A 15,151-nucleotide genomic window follows, 5' to 3' on the forward strand; every position below is an offset into this window, starting at 1 on the left:
TACTGTATTTTTTAAATATATAATGTGTTTCTGGAAGTACACAGCATAGGAAATTATACTCCTGATAAAGTAAATTACAAAATTTTAAGGTAGGTAACATGTCAGACATTTTCTTCAAGCAAATGTCTTCTCATATTCAGGTCTAACAAGAAAATACAAATAACAGCTAAAACAGTCAACACAACTTTGAACTCAAACCTTCCAAACTTCAAACCTCCCAAAAACCATTATCGAGGTTCTTGTGATTCACCTGAAACATGTTTCCAGTCATAAATCCTAAATAATAAAACTCAAGTAATGCAGCAAAGTCTGGCCTGGAGACCAAGAGTGTAATTTCTCAAGAGGCAGTGTTGGTGACTGGATCGATGATGACTGCATGAAATCTTAGACCCAGGCCACAATACACAAAATTATCAAACATCTAAATCACTGGAGCCAGTTGGTCCTGGAGCTCCTGAATAGGGTTAAGAAAGCAGGAATGAGTGTGTATTGTAATTCTACTTGGTGAAATCAATAGAGTGCACAGCACAAGGGGAATACTGGATTCTCTGTTTTCCTCACCCTCTCTTCCCATGCAGACCTCCACGTTGGAGAGCAAAAGCCTGAAGTTCTGCATGACGCTCCTGGAGGAGATCTCTAAGCAGACCTGCAACATTGTCATGGAGATCTGCGCTGAGCAGTGCAACCTTAGTGACAAGGTACAGCCAAGGGAGATCGAGGTGGGTGGGTGGGGAGACTGAGCACCTCAATCAACCTTTGTTCATGTCCACTCTCAACCACGCCTGGAATAAAAAAAAGTTACCAGCTTTAAACTTGTACGGTAGGTAAAAGATGTATAGTTTTAACACACATTTGGTCCTATAAGCAACTATCCCAAGGGTTAAGAGAGTTCATCAGCTAAGTAGAGAACTCATTGAAGAAAATCACTGCAAAACCCTGGTAATGATGCAGCATTTCCTTACATCTTTTCTCACTCTCTAACGGAAAAGACAATACCATCCCTCTGAAGGAGTGCTTCTGAGGCACGGTTGCGAGTCCTTTGCCAGCACAAGCAACAACGGGCTCCTGAGAACTGACATGATCCCTCCGCAGGGCTGTAGGGTGTAAAACAAGAGCTTCAGAAACATACAGTAGTTGCTTCTATTTATTTAAATGTTCTACCACAAAGAAGAAACCATGCTGGCAAAAATCCTGTTTCAATAAATACCCTCTGGGGTGACAGCACAATGTGCTGCAAACAACAGAGTGAGTAGTCATTTAACAGGTTAACTGCATTTATTCCCCTAGCACTAGCAAAGTACAGTCAAGCTGTACGAGGTGAGAAAGACTGTGCTTTCAAAAACCTCTATGACACAAATAATCACGTAAATGTTTACGTAAATGTTTACGAGGGTGGCCAGCCCTCATCCTGGAGAGAGAAAGGGTCCTCTGGGATTCTTCCCAGGTAAGCTCTGCTCCTTGACCACGTGTGGCACGGTGGTCCGCCTCCAGTCCCGGAGGACTGCACGTTCCCCTCCAAGTCATCTCCTAATGACCTAAATCAGCTCATTACTGACTGAGGCTGAGGCACCGACTACTCCCACACCTTTAGCATCTGCTGCTTTGCAAGGTCTAGAAAAGACGCAGGCACCGGGGTTGGACAATCCAATGAATTAGGAGCTAATAATCATGAATAATCACTGAGCCATTAATAAAAGAGATTTGGTCCGACATATTTTTCACCCCTTTTCGCAATTCTGCTGACCGTGTCCCCCGTTTCTGCACTTCTGCCCAGCTCCTGCCCAAACACTGCGCGCACACCATCAGCAAGGCCCGCAACAAGAAGCAGAAGAAAGCGGGCCCCAAGAAGGCCGAGGTGCAGAGCGAGAAGCCGGGGGCTGAGAGCCAGAGGAAGGACCGCGCCATTGTCACCACGTAAGGACCCGGGATCGAGGCCCTGCTGCCGCTGCTCCCCCCCCCCACACAGACCGCTAGCGGCAGGGCACTGGCGGCTCACGCTGAGCCGGGGCACACAGGCGGCATCCATGCTTCGTCTGGTCTGTTTAATGGACAGTGAAATCCACCCCCCGCCCCCAGTGCCATCCCTGCCATTGCAGCGGCAATGAATTTTCTGTTTTCAGCTTCAATTTCCGTATTCCCTTTGGTTCAGCGAACTGCCTGTATCTGAAATTTCCAGACTAGAGGCTTGACTTTTCATGAATTGCAATTAAAGTCGACCAAGCGGAGAAAATGAGGGTTATCAAGGTATATCAAGGTTTTTCAACATTTACTTATTAATTGCGACAAAATGTATGATAAAGAGTACTAAGTGCAATAGCAGCATGGCAGCAAAAATATGTATTTCTATAATATTTCCCTTATTTCCAGTAAATATGTTGAAAAATTATTTCATGGATTTGTTCAGTTTAGGGTTGGTTTGCATCTTCAGGTGCTGTTGTCCAAGGTAGAAAAGAGAATAAAAAGTTTATCAGGATATTTTAGCACACTTTACAGTAGATACAAAGCGTGCACAAAGAGCACATCAGTGCTCCTGATTCACTGTAGCAGCCTCATGCTTTGAATGAAACAGATCACAAGGGGAGGTCACACCCCCTGGAGGAGCTGGAGAGATACTGCGAGGACCAGTGGTCAAGTGGCCCTCATGGTGAAGGCTGCAGGAAGTGCATCCTCTTCCTGTAATCATTTTATATTCTAATATTAAAAATACTTTCATGTGCAATGAAGAAAGTTTACAAAATAGTGCGGGACCCAGGAATACATCTGAACATCATTCACTTAAAAATACCAGCAACTGACTGATATTCTATACAGTATATACAATAATAAACGCTGCGTGGCCACCTGGATTACTATGCGAAACTTACTTTCAGTTACAGCTCAGTGAGTGCTGAATAACTCTGAAGCCACTACTGATGGCCGGGGTGCTAAGAATGAAGTGCAAAAATCTAAGCAGATGAAGTGACGGAGACGAATGGTAAAAGACAGTGCTCTCTCTCTCTCTCTCTCTCTCAGCATGGACAAGCTGCACCTGGCCCTGACGGAGCTGTGCTTCTCCTTCAGCCTCTACAACCACTTCAAGGTGTGGGAGCACATCCTCATCCCTGCCGAGTTCCTCCTCTCCCAGCTGGAGGCTCGCCTGGCAAAGTACGATCTCCTCCTCCCTCTTCCCTCCCTGTCCATCCGTCCTGCATCCCAGCTCCCGCGCTACTTACTATCCTGAAATCTCACCTCTATACTTTTTCTTTTGGACAAAGTCAGTAGAAGTTTTTACTGGACGCTTAAGAAAAGGACCTAATAATATGCATGAATACCTTCACCTTCACACAGACCATGCTGGAAAGCCCAATGTGCAACAGCAGCAGATCAGAGGCACAGTCCAACTCCAGATAGTGCAGGATGTCGATTTGAAACACACTGACGGACTGGATCGCCTAACAGTCTGCTGCACCTCAGTCACCAGCTAGTGCTTGGGGTTATGTGCCTTTTTAATTCGTCTTTGCATTTCGAGGGCTGTAAAGTAAAACCGTACTTGTGAGCACACAGAGACCTGTACAGAACTACAAACAGATATATCATCTCTTCGCTACTGTGCAGACTGTGGAAATTCTGAGTGAGGGGATTGAGGGTGTTTGGGCAGGAGTGTCCACACCCTCTCTGCAGGCTTCTCCTCATTAAGCTGACACGTGAAGACACGTCAATTCTCTTGCTTGCTCTTAACCATTTCTTGACAAGTTATAGGTTTCTCTCTTAAGGATGCAGATTGGATAATAAGAAACTTTTTGAAGACTTCCTTAACGTCCTAACTAGAGTACATATGTATTCTAGAAACACTTTCATGATTACTGAGATTAGTCCTTTTGCGAGGACTTAGCAGTGAGATTAGTAAGCCTTAATGCAAACTATATTTTTAAATACATTTCTGAAGCTCAAGCTTGATCAGTACAGTACCCTACAGTTACTGCTACAGTGGGTCTCCAAACCTGTTGCTGGATAGCTACAGTACATGGGCTCTCAAATACTTAATTAAACCAAATAATTATTCCATAATGAATGTGCTCTTTAATTATTGATTAAAGTCATCTATAAAACATGTAGGATGGAACTTCTCCAATGCCACAGACTTTACAAACCATTAAGGTTCATACCACGAAAAGGAGCTATTGTATATTAACAAGTGGGACACATTCCAGCAGTCTTATAAGAGCACCCTGCACACTTTAAACCATATGATGTGAGATACCTGAGTTTTGATCAATATACTACAGCAAGTTAGTTGGCTGATTAAGTCAGGAATGGCCAGCTGAGGTTTTTAACAGCTGAGGGGTGCTAGTGTTTTCATTTCAAAATGATCTCTTGAGCTACTTCAAATAAATCACCTGCTTTTGACCTCGAAATGAAACTGTGCCAAGTGTTTAAAAATGGATGCTGGACTGTGAAGCTGAAGAGACTCCATGCCGTTTTAGGACCATCATACAGATGGCCAACTACAACCAGGTGACGCAGGAGATCGCCCGGCCCTCGGACCTGCTGGCCGGCATCAGGGCCTACATGACCACCCTGCACACCCTGTCCCGCTACATCCGCGTGGACGTGACGCGGCTGCTGAGGAGTGTCCTGCTGCAGCAGACACAGCCGCTGGACAGCCAGGGGGAGCAGACCATCACCACGCTCTACACCAACTGGTACCTAACACAGCTTCTCCCCTCCAGATGCTTTAGCTCACTCTCCATGGCCCCAGTGGACTGTGGCTGCTCACACAGAGCCCAGCTGCAGAGAAATGAGATAGCTTAAGCACAGAAGCAGACCTTAAGCATAAACACTTAATACTGAAGGAATCAACGCTGTAACCTAACAAATAGGTTGTATTTTAGGATGACTTGACAATCGCAGTACTGTATATTCAACTTTGTTTTTCTAAAACAGGGTTTTTACTATAGCAGAACTCTCTTAGATTCCAGCACTGCTCGCTCTGTGACAGCACCTTAGTCCACAACCAGGTGGACCAGCTCTGATCTTAGGGACTTGGTGGAGCATATCTAGGTTCTCATTCCAGCTCAGGTTGCTATTGGATTGAGTGGGTGACCCTTATAGTTTCTCCCAATTGTTTAGTTGCTGCTTCTCTAGACAAACTGTGGACACACTGGCCCTGCAGGACTGTTGCTGGACTATCCTGCCTTAGAACAGCTGGGACTCTGGGAATTACCACAATTTACCTTACCTTGTCTTTCTTTATTAACCAGAATATAATTGCCACAGACTCCATATGTATGCCATACAATGTGCTGCAGAAACAGATCAGAAAGAGTTCAACTATTATCTGCATTTAAAAGCATACTGAAGAGCTGTTGTAACTTTTGTCTCTGAGCCAAATTTTATCTGCAGCACTTCGCACATTTGTTTGTGTTGCTGTTCAGTTTCACTCCTTGATTCTTGCGTTTACTGTGTAAGTGTTTAGTGTTTTGGGATCCCCGGATGGAAAATGAGACGTAATCTCCAAGTTTACTGTTATTATAACAGTCGGCTCTGTACCAGGTGTCACAACAAAGTTGGGAATGGCTCATTCACAACCATCTCACTCACCTCTTTAAAGGGGAACTGCAACACAATTTTTATATTTCATCGTTATATGGTTCACCATGGAACAGTGGGATTTTACTTGCACACAAATGGAGCCATGAGGAACGCCTTGCTGTTGACAACAGTGCACACCAGAGAGCAACAGATCAACTCATAACTAATGACTTGCACACATCCTCTGGTAGGCATCCGTAATGTTGGCGTCTGGTACCATTTGTATGCACACCACGTTTCATTCCTGCAGAAGTAATATGATGCCATGCAGGAAACTGAAACAGATGAGCCTCTCCCGGGCCCAAGCCACAAGCGAGTACATCAGTCGGCGACCTTCCTGTTTACTGCTTGTGCAGAAATAATAGTAGTAAGAATTTTTAGTAAAAGTAGTAAGAATAAAAAGCACAGCAGGCTGGACAATTGCAAAAAGCTTTCAAAACCCTGACTACAGAGGAGATCATAATTTGCTGCTGCCAAAGTGTTTTCATAGGATGCTGATGTTCTAGTTAATTAACGTTTGATAATTTGTCACTAGGATACTCATTTTGACTTGAATAGTGCATTTAAGAAATAAAATGTAACAGCTGCTGAGCTGCTGGTTAAAAATGAGCCTGTCTCTTACCAGTAATTATCAAAAGGAGACTGGCTGTGAGGGCAAAACACTGCAGTTAAGTTCAGTATTTTATAACCAAATACAGAACCTGTCTGTTCCAGATATATAATAACCCAGTTTTGAAGAGGAACTGAAGGAGACAGAATTGCAGAGGGGATACTAGGTTTAGAAAGGTGTTGACACACTTCTATTTACTAAATATTGCTTTTGCTTCAATAACATGCCTAGATAGTGAGGACTGGTATAGCTATATAGGACTGGTATGGCAGACAAGGCTAACCTACTGCCCAAATAAAACGCCCTTCTATGAAAGGCAGATTATTCCATTTTCTCTAGACGGGTGCATCTCTCCTGCAAACAGTAAAGGCCATGTCGAGCTTATACTGATGCACTGTCAGAAAATTAATTCTCGCACCATTCTGTAATAACCTGATGTTCCCATCTCAAACCAATGTGGAACTGGCTTGGGCACAAACTAGCCTCTCCATAAAAGTCAGACAGCAGTCGGAAGGATGCAAGCCTGCTGCATAGCTGTGGCCTGGCATTTGGAAAGTTATTGTCCTGGGCAGCTGAAAGCTTGTCATGAACAAAGAAAAATCCCAGACTCTTTTTTATAATTAAACAGCATAAGCACCCCCTGATGATGTACTGTAAAACATTTCGTTTACTGGATGTCTGGCGCCTGCTCTCCTTAAAAAGATTCTTAGCTACAGTACAGTATATGCACGGCAAACAGTGTAGCTACTGTCGCAGCAGGACAAGAGGTACAGAGTGCAGGGTGTGAGAGGTCACACGGAATGAGGGGGGTGCTGACTGACATATCCTGCGTTATATCACCTAGGTACCTAGAGGGCCTCCTGCGCCAGGCCAGCAGCGCCCTGATCGTCCACTCTCCAACCATGAGGTGTTTCATCAACCAACCCAATGACAACGAGCAGAGTTTCAGTGCCCAGCAGTACTCCGATACTGCAGGTGAGGGCAAGGGATCCCTTTTTAAAGCTCCCACATTCACTACAGCCACGTTTAGTTTCATTTGCTTCACTGAATTCATCAGCCTGATCCAGGGCACTCACGGTTTGTTTATACTGTCTACATTTGTTTAGTTTCAGTAATGCCTCGGGCCAAGCTGATTTACAAAAGGGTAGTATATCCTGTTTTTGCTGTGGGCGAATTTAAACACTCCAGACAGGGACGGGCCACAAAGTCAAGCAAGATCAAATCCTTGTGAAGCACAAAATAAATTTAAATCAAGAATTAATGTCATGTCTGCATTGACACAAGAAGGATTACCTGCTCCAATGTCACACCCCAAAATGATACAATTTCTAGGGAATTCCATCCTTTAGCTGCACATTTTGTTTTCTAGTGCAGCATCCTCTTTGGGATTCCTTCCTCAACCCATCTTGTTTTTATTTAAAGAAAATAAAGTCCTCAAAGCTCTTCTGCATCATCATGCGCTTTCAATACATGTTGTACAGGATGAGTACAATGCATGAGCAGGATGCAGGTGAAAATCCATGGAAACCACACGTGACAGATCCCCACACCACGCTGTGTTACAGAGGCAAAACCAGAGAACAGCCAGCTTCAACTCCCCCTGCCTTCTCTTGGATTCGCTACTGCTAAGCATTCTATAAATGTCACAAGACAGTGAAGGTTTCACAGCCTAAATAATGCAATCAACTAGAATGCAAAGAAAACATTTAATGTATTTTGCAGATGCCTTTATCCAAGGTGAAATACATGCAATCAGAATTCTTACAACACTGAATTGTGGTATCTTACTTGTATTTTTTACAAGGAAGATAGAATCCATAGCGCACAGTGCAGGCTGAAGCCCACAAGCAGACTCTCGCTCTCCTGATGCATGACTTTACACAGAGCACTGCGTTGAATTCATCCTCTTTATTTGCCTTCTGGATAGAAATGCAAGCCCTGGCAGAGCTGATTGGCCCCTATGGGATGAAGTTCCTAAGCGAGAACCTGATGTGGCACATTACCTCACAAGTCAGTGAGCTAAAGGTAGGGATCCATATCCATAAACCTCTCTGCTCACAACAGACACCATCTCACAGGGGGCCCCAGTCCCTACAGCCAGCCAGTGAGCAATTTAATTCTGTTAAATGCAGAGAAATGCAGCACCTGACGCAAACACAGAATGTATTGGCTAACCCTCAAAAATGCAGGGCCAGCGAATACATTTTTTTTCTAAAGCCGTGCTCTTTTTACAGTGAAACTCTGTCTGCTTAACCCCAATGAGCTACATGTATAGTACTTACAGTATCTACCATCTTCCTCAAATACAACAAGTGCACCAACCTTCTAGGTTAACATGGTTATAGTTTTATTGGGTTCAAAATAAGACTATTACATTAGTTTACAGTAGTTTTGGCATTTTGAAGAAATAAAACATGGGTTCTATCTTCTACAGTTTGAAAACAAAACTCACGTTTTGCATGACTCCTTTATTCTACTGATATTTTTACTCTATTTCAGAAACTTGTGGTTGAGAACATGGACATTTTAGTACAAATGAGATCCAGCTTCGACAAACCAGAACAAATGGCTGCTCTTCAAAGGAGGCTGCCTGGTATGAGTGGGAGGGGGGCGAGACACAAGCCATGTGAGCAACATCGGTGAAAAACGAGCTGAACAGTTTTCAACACTATACACACATGGCACCTTTAATTTCAAATTCTGCTACTGAAACATAAATAAATAAAACTAGTCAGAATATTTTGGAAAAAGAATCACTCTTACTTTCAGGAAAATATACAGTACTACAGTATATACAGTAAACAGCAACAAGAACACTGACAAATCAAGAAAATGAATTTATGCCTCCATTCAAAGATCTGAAAGGCATTGCATCTTAATCAAAAATGCAGCTACATTACAAAAGAACCTGTTGCAGTTCAGGTAGTCAAAACACCAGATTTAGGCATAGCCAACCCTTTATCCAGTTAGCTAATTCATAATGAATTACACATCAAGCCAGTTAGAGAAATGGTGGACTAAAGATGCCAATTGCAATTTTAGCCACAGGGGACAATGTTTGACAACCCTGCAATATGATTTGCTCAAGTAATAGGCTTGGCTCAGTACGACACAGGCTGAGTGCTCTCCCACTCTCCACTTCCCAGCTGCTGACAATGTCCTGAAGAGAATGACCATCATTGGAGTGATCCTGTCCTTCCGGGCCATGACCCAGGAATCCCTCAGAGAAGTAAGTTCGGATCAGCTACTTCACAAGGCCTCAGATACAGCCTTTAAGTATGTAGTTCAAGTAGGAAGCTGCGTCAGCATGCGCAGGCTGCAAAGGAACAAGTAAAGGTTTATTCCATGCTGAAGAGAGAAGAAAGGAAACACAAACTTGTGTTTCTTTTCTTCTCTCTTCAGCATGGAATTAACCTTTACTTGTTCCTTTAAGTATGTAGGTTCAGGTTCAAGAAACAAGACTGGACTCTTTTTTGTCACAATCCTGTCATCAGTTTTTCTCCTCTTAACAACTAATTCAAGTTACAAGTTCATGCATAAATTATTTCAGTGTATCCAGGAGTATTTCATCCTGATCTGATTACCTGTACTGTTTGTCCTCAGGTGATGCACAAGCACTGCCCCTTCCTAATGGGTCCCATTGAGTGCTTGAGGGATTTTGTCTCTCCGGATACTGACATCAAGGTAGTTTTTTTGTCCTGCCATAAGACACAGAGGTATGGGCCTCAAGCCATTCAGTGTGTCCAGTGCAGTGTGTTTTTTGGGCTCTTTTCCAGACGCCCATCGTTTGTTCAAATAATCACAGCTGTACAGAAGTTGTAAGACCACATTTCACCACTTTTAAGACTATCTAAGATGTCCAACAGCGACGCTCTGTTTGCACTGGCGCAGGTGACCCTCAGTGTGTTTGAACTGGCTACTGCTTCAGGCGTGCCCTGCGACATCGATCCTGCTCTTGTCAGCGCCCTGGCCAGCATGCGCACAGGTGAGCTGCCCAAAAAGCTGTCTTTTCATTTCTGCGCAATTCCTTGGATTATGTCCTCAATTTGAGGGATTTATCTAATTTCTCTTGTTAAAGTGTTAACTTTAAAGTTTTAAACATTGTAAAGTTAAAACCTCTTGTAGAAATTTTAAGTAAAGTTACCCTTTTAATTTGTAATGACCCCTACAGTAAAACAGCACAGGAGTTGTGAAAAACAGGTCCCTTTTTATAGGCAGGTCTAAAGAAAACAGACACACAATCATATCCATGACTTAAAAAAGGGGTTTACTGTATATACGCAGAGCATATGTAAGTCAGAATACAAAACCCAAGCTGTCTCCAAGCTCTAGCAATATTTCTTGAATGTCTCTCTCTGCTTATTGTCATCAGAATACAAAAGTCACTCGCTCATACCCAAAAAAATCTATCCCAAGGAAAACTCACACTCAGGATGACCCCAGGCTTATCAATCAAACCCCAAACTTTCTCACTCCCTACTCGCTCTGGTGCAGCACATATCAGAGGCACGGGGGCCAACTGGAAGCCACTACTTTCTGATTTTTATGGTCACCCAACCAATTGTGGTCCACAAATTTTTCAGGTGACTGAGGATGGCATGTCATTCCCAAAAGATTTCTGTGAAATTAATCTCAACCAAGACCTTGTACTTGTACTTGTACTCCCTCACTAGAGAACTGCTAACTGTTTTCTCATGCTTTGAACTCAGCAGTGTTTTATCACTGACTGCAAGAGAGCTGTGTCCCACCCATGTCCATTCCATGCCTACTTAGCCCCTGAATGCATTTAGCCAACTGTTAACCTTCACTAGTCAAATCTGAGTAACAGTCAGTTATATAAATTCCAGGCTTCAGCTGGTGATATTTGACCCATACAGTAAGTGCTCAGTCTGAGCTCTATGCAAAAGCATTTGCTGATTTAGCAGATGAGGCAAACACTGTTCAATACACATTATATAGTGTAGTCCATCACCACCCTATAGAATCAAACCCATTCTGAGATGCCACATACTCTACAGTACTGCACACCCCCATGTAAGGTTTTTATGTGCAATTGCCTTCTTGAACCTTTTGGTGCTAGTTAAGCAAGACGCAAACCTTTAAGATAAGAATAAAGAGGCCAGAAATATACAGAGGCCTAATATTGCACACTTAACTATATTATGTGGGGTTGTACTGATTGAATGTGGATTCACAGGCAGAAATAAATCTATCAACTATGATTAAAGACTTGAACAAAGTTGTAACTCCTAAGAGAAGCTGCATGGGTAAAAAGTCTAACACCTTTTTTGCCGGAGCAAATATTACACTTGTCTGTTGTATTTTTAAGTGATCTGCTTAATCTCCTATGATTCCTAAAATCCTGAACACCAGTAGTTTTCCTATTTAGAGGAAAGACTGCATCACTTCCTAATAAACAAAATGAATGAAAAATAAATTGGATGACAGATTGTATACTATGGAAACAAAGATTACAGAAGTGATTCTCAGGAGTGAGAATCCAGCTGTACTATGATGTCTATTTACAGACAGGAGCACATGTTTACCTCAGGAAAATTAAAGAAAAGACCTTTTCCCCTCTATGAAGTGGTCTGTGATGGTTATAACCCAGCTGTTGTTCAGATCCCTGCTCCCTGTTTTCCCTCCACAGACAACTCCTCTACAGATGAGGAGTATAAACTAGCCTGTCTGCTCCTGGTGTATGTTGCTGTGTCACTGCCAGTCCTGGCCTTTGACCCGAATTCCTGCTACAGCCGTGAATATGGAGGTGAGGCTGCCAACCCACTCCCTGGCATGCAGGGAGAAACACACAATCGCCAACTGCAGGCCAGCCCACAGGCAGTGAACACAACCACTCAGAGAGGCAGTCGCGTTACTCTCTGTGACCCGTTTAGATAAGGCTACTCATCTGTCAGTTTGACAGACTTACTTCATGCATAGGAAATACCATGTGCAACCACCAGACATTAATCAATGGCTTCTGCTTCGTCATGTCTGACAGGAATTTTATTATGGCTTTTAAAAGACACAAGGTAAACAAGGAAATGCACAAGGGCAGCATTCCAGAAAACTGCTCCACTGCGTGTTCTTAACTCAGAATAAATCTAAAATTTTGAAGGGGCTAAGGTGCATCAATTCCTTAGGGTTGCAGATATTAACGTTTCCAGTCACAGCATAGTAGAGCCCTGGAGAACAATCAACAGATATTACCAGGTGCAGAACACCAATGACAATGTCCTGTGGAGGAAAGGTTCAGCATGTACTGTGGGAAGTACAAGTGGGAACTATGAGTGAGTGCACCTGAAGGAACGAGACAGGATGTTGTACCACTTCAATGTAAAACTTCAGCATACCTCTGCTGTGGCCTTGTGCATGGTCACACTGCGGCACATGCAGAATTGGTCATGGTGTCCGCCTCACCATGGTGAAGTGCTTCCTCTGCTTGTGCACCATATCAGACAGACTAAGGGGGAGGACTGGGTCATTCACCTCACTCTACTTGTCCCACTCTAGGCAAGGTAACTGATTCAAGAAACTTCTTTTTCTTTAGACATCATATCCAAAAAACACTGAACTTATTTAGATATTTTCATCTATCTGCATCCAGCACCATCAGACTTGGCAGCCTATTCCACAGACCCACCATACTGTAAATATAAGCACTTCATTGTCAATCATGCAGAAGATTTCTGTACTTCAATATCCAGGCCTAGTCCCTATTTCCGATCTCAGCATGAAGTTCAAGTCGTGGAACTTATCCTGTCTTATCTCCCTCATCTGTTCCTTTCAGGAGTTTAATCAGAAAAATCAAATCACAGATTATCAGGAGGAGAAACATCCTGGTGTCTCTCCTGTCTGTGCTGGGAGAGTTTCAGTCTCTCTCAGCTGTACTCAGATACATTTCCTTTTTCAAACCAATGACCCAAACTAATCCCAGCATCCTAAACCGGGTCACACAGCAGCAACACTTTTCCAACATCAGCTGTGCTTCCCCCCACCCGACTTAAAATATTGTGCATCATGAGAATGAGTTATTGCCAGGCCCGTTTCTTTTATGCTTTTCTCAAAGGAGATATATAGCTCTGCCACACAGAAAATACAGTTGGTATTGGCTGCTAGCCTGGTGTTTTCCAACCACTTGGCTAGAATCTCAAATGATGTAGTCTGAGACACATTCTCTTATCTCCCTCAGGGCACCACAACAACATCCACTGCCTGGCCACGGCCATCAACCAGCTAGCTGCAGCCATGTTCACCAACCTGAACAAGAACATAGAGGAGCACCTGAAGGAATTCCTGCTGGTGGGTAACAGGTCCCAAAAAAATAAGTCAGCTCAAATTAGATCAGGGGAAGTGTTTGGTTGACAGCAATTACTGTATATTCATTATTTTCACTCATACTCAAACATTTTAAAAGTTATGATGAAAAGTTTCTAAATGGGACTGCTAAACCAGCAGATAATAGGTACTGTATAATGGCATTACCGTGTTGAAGCTGAGGCCTTTAAATGGACATTCAGAAGAGCTGCTGACGATTAGACCTGGGCGAGGAAAGGCTCTGTGTGCCCTGAGAACATCGATTTCGAGAACATGAGGTCTCGCTGCAAAACAACAATGATGTAGATTTTCTTAAATAATATCTAGACCCAGCCACATGTATCTGGCCTCTTTAGGAAATACCTAAGATAAGAAATGTTTTATTTTTAATCTTTTTTGGCAACAACAAAATGCCAGTTTTGGGTACTAAAGATCAGTTTTCTTCATAGAGAAAATACAAATCACCGTAAAAAATATTTGTTTGAAAATATTTCTAGAAATCATTTGGCTGCAATCGTGTTTTATTTACTGCTGTTTTTGGTGAAAATAATGTGTTTATAAACCGCAGCTCTTCAAAAGAATTCCTACAGTATGCTCTTAAGGATGGTCTTAAAAACAAAGGTTCATATTCAAAGCTTAAATAGCAAGACCAGCAATTTAGCTATAAATAGGGATTTCTCTTTTCTAGTTGATATACTGTACTGTGAAGTCAGATTTAAATTGATTACTATGAAATTCTGTTTCTTAATATAGCCAGAAAGGTTCTGCTTGTGAGACCAGCTCGTCTTTTTGCCTGTACAAGGCTATTTACACTGCTTAAAGCCAAAGGTGGGGAGGAGGGACGTCTGTTTACATTAGAATATCCAGATTCATGTGCAGCAAATTAAAGCACAAACCTCGTTTGCTCCGTTTAAGATATTAGAGCAATTAATAATTCTCAGCTAAAACAAACAGGGTACAGACGTCACTAAATAATAAATTACAATGCTAGTGCGTGGATAACTGTTATGACTGTCTGTATTTCAGAGGGTTTGGACAGTTTCTCATTCTCAGAACTAACATGGGAATGCCAGTCTGTATGCATCACATTGTTATAGGGTTGAATCTGGTAAAGGCTGTGCTTGAGAAGTACAGATCACAGTCAAGCGCTATGCGTCCTGCTCTGGTCAATAGCTAACATTCATAACTAATTGCATAGACAGACTTGCACTTCTTCATGGACTGCCTTATCAGATATGGTGTAGGGTCAAGGTCTCTTCATGCAGGTGTGCCGCAGGAAGCAGTGTGTTAGGGCTTTGCAGTAGATGAAACAAACACAGAAATTAATACATTTTTTTCTAAGAACACACCAATGGGTCTCTGACTCTGACCCCTATTAGTTAATTTAAGGGTAGTTTCAAAGGTGTGTTCACTTTCAATCTATGAAAGAAGTCTATTCATGAATAAGAATATTTGTCAAACCTTGGAGAGGTCAAATGGTGCTTTCTCATGTGAGCATGGCGACTGGCACGCCTCCCAGTACTTCATCTGCTTAACGGCCAAACCAAATTCCTCTTCAGGTGGCATCATCCACTCTGCTACAGCTGGGGCAGAATGTGGAGAGGACTGAGAGCAAAAACAGGGATTCCATCTACCTCCTGCTGCACTTGGTGA

General features: G+C 42.8%; 1 protein-coding gene and 1 long non-coding RNA gene across 3 annotated transcripts in view; one reads left to right on the top strand and one right to left on the bottom strand.

Moving 5' to 3' along the window:
• The window catches only part of nckap1l (NCK associated protein 1 like), a 30,375-nt gene that overhangs the window by 13,621 nt on the left and 1,603 nt on the right, over positions 1-15,151 (top strand). The window contains exons 18-30 of one of the 2 annotated variants that reach the window (XM_088633974.1): positions 579-698; positions 1,775-1,914; positions 3,013-3,144; positions 4,464-4,682; positions 7,026-7,156; positions 8,109-8,206; positions 8,681-8,807; positions 9,328-9,410; positions 9,785-9,865; positions 10,073-10,166; positions 11,832-11,948; positions 13,374-13,483; positions 15,058-15,147. In XM_088633974.1, coding sequence (XP_088490100.1) covers positions 579-698; positions 1,775-1,914; positions 3,013-3,144; positions 4,464-4,682; positions 7,026-7,156; positions 8,109-8,206; positions 8,681-8,807; positions 9,328-9,410; positions 9,785-9,865; positions 10,073-10,166; positions 11,832-11,948; positions 13,374-13,483; positions 15,058-15,147 — 1,542 coding nt within the window. The remainder of the gene's footprint in view (positions 1-578; positions 699-1,774; positions 1,915-3,012; positions 3,145-4,463; positions 4,683-7,025; positions 7,157-8,108; positions 8,207-8,680; positions 8,808-9,327; positions 9,411-9,784; positions 9,866-10,072; positions 10,167-11,831; positions 11,949-13,373; positions 13,484-15,057; positions 15,148-15,151) is intronic. The other variant, XM_088633975.1, reaches the window with a different exon arrangement.
• The window catches only part of LOC148678556 (uncharacterized), a 49,382-nt gene that overhangs the window by 6,198 nt on the left and 28,033 nt on the right, over positions 1-15,151 (bottom strand). The gene's annotated exons all lie outside the window — the stretch shown is intronic.

The sequence above is a fragment of the Lepisosteus platostomus genome, chromosome 1, assembly GCF_059453375.1.
Source record: "Lepisosteus platostomus isolate fLepPlt1 chromosome 1, fLepPlt1.hap1, whole genome shotgun sequence".
Classification (NCBI taxonomy): Eukaryota; Metazoa; Chordata; class Actinopteri; order Semionotiformes; family Lepisosteidae; genus Lepisosteus; species Lepisosteus platostomus.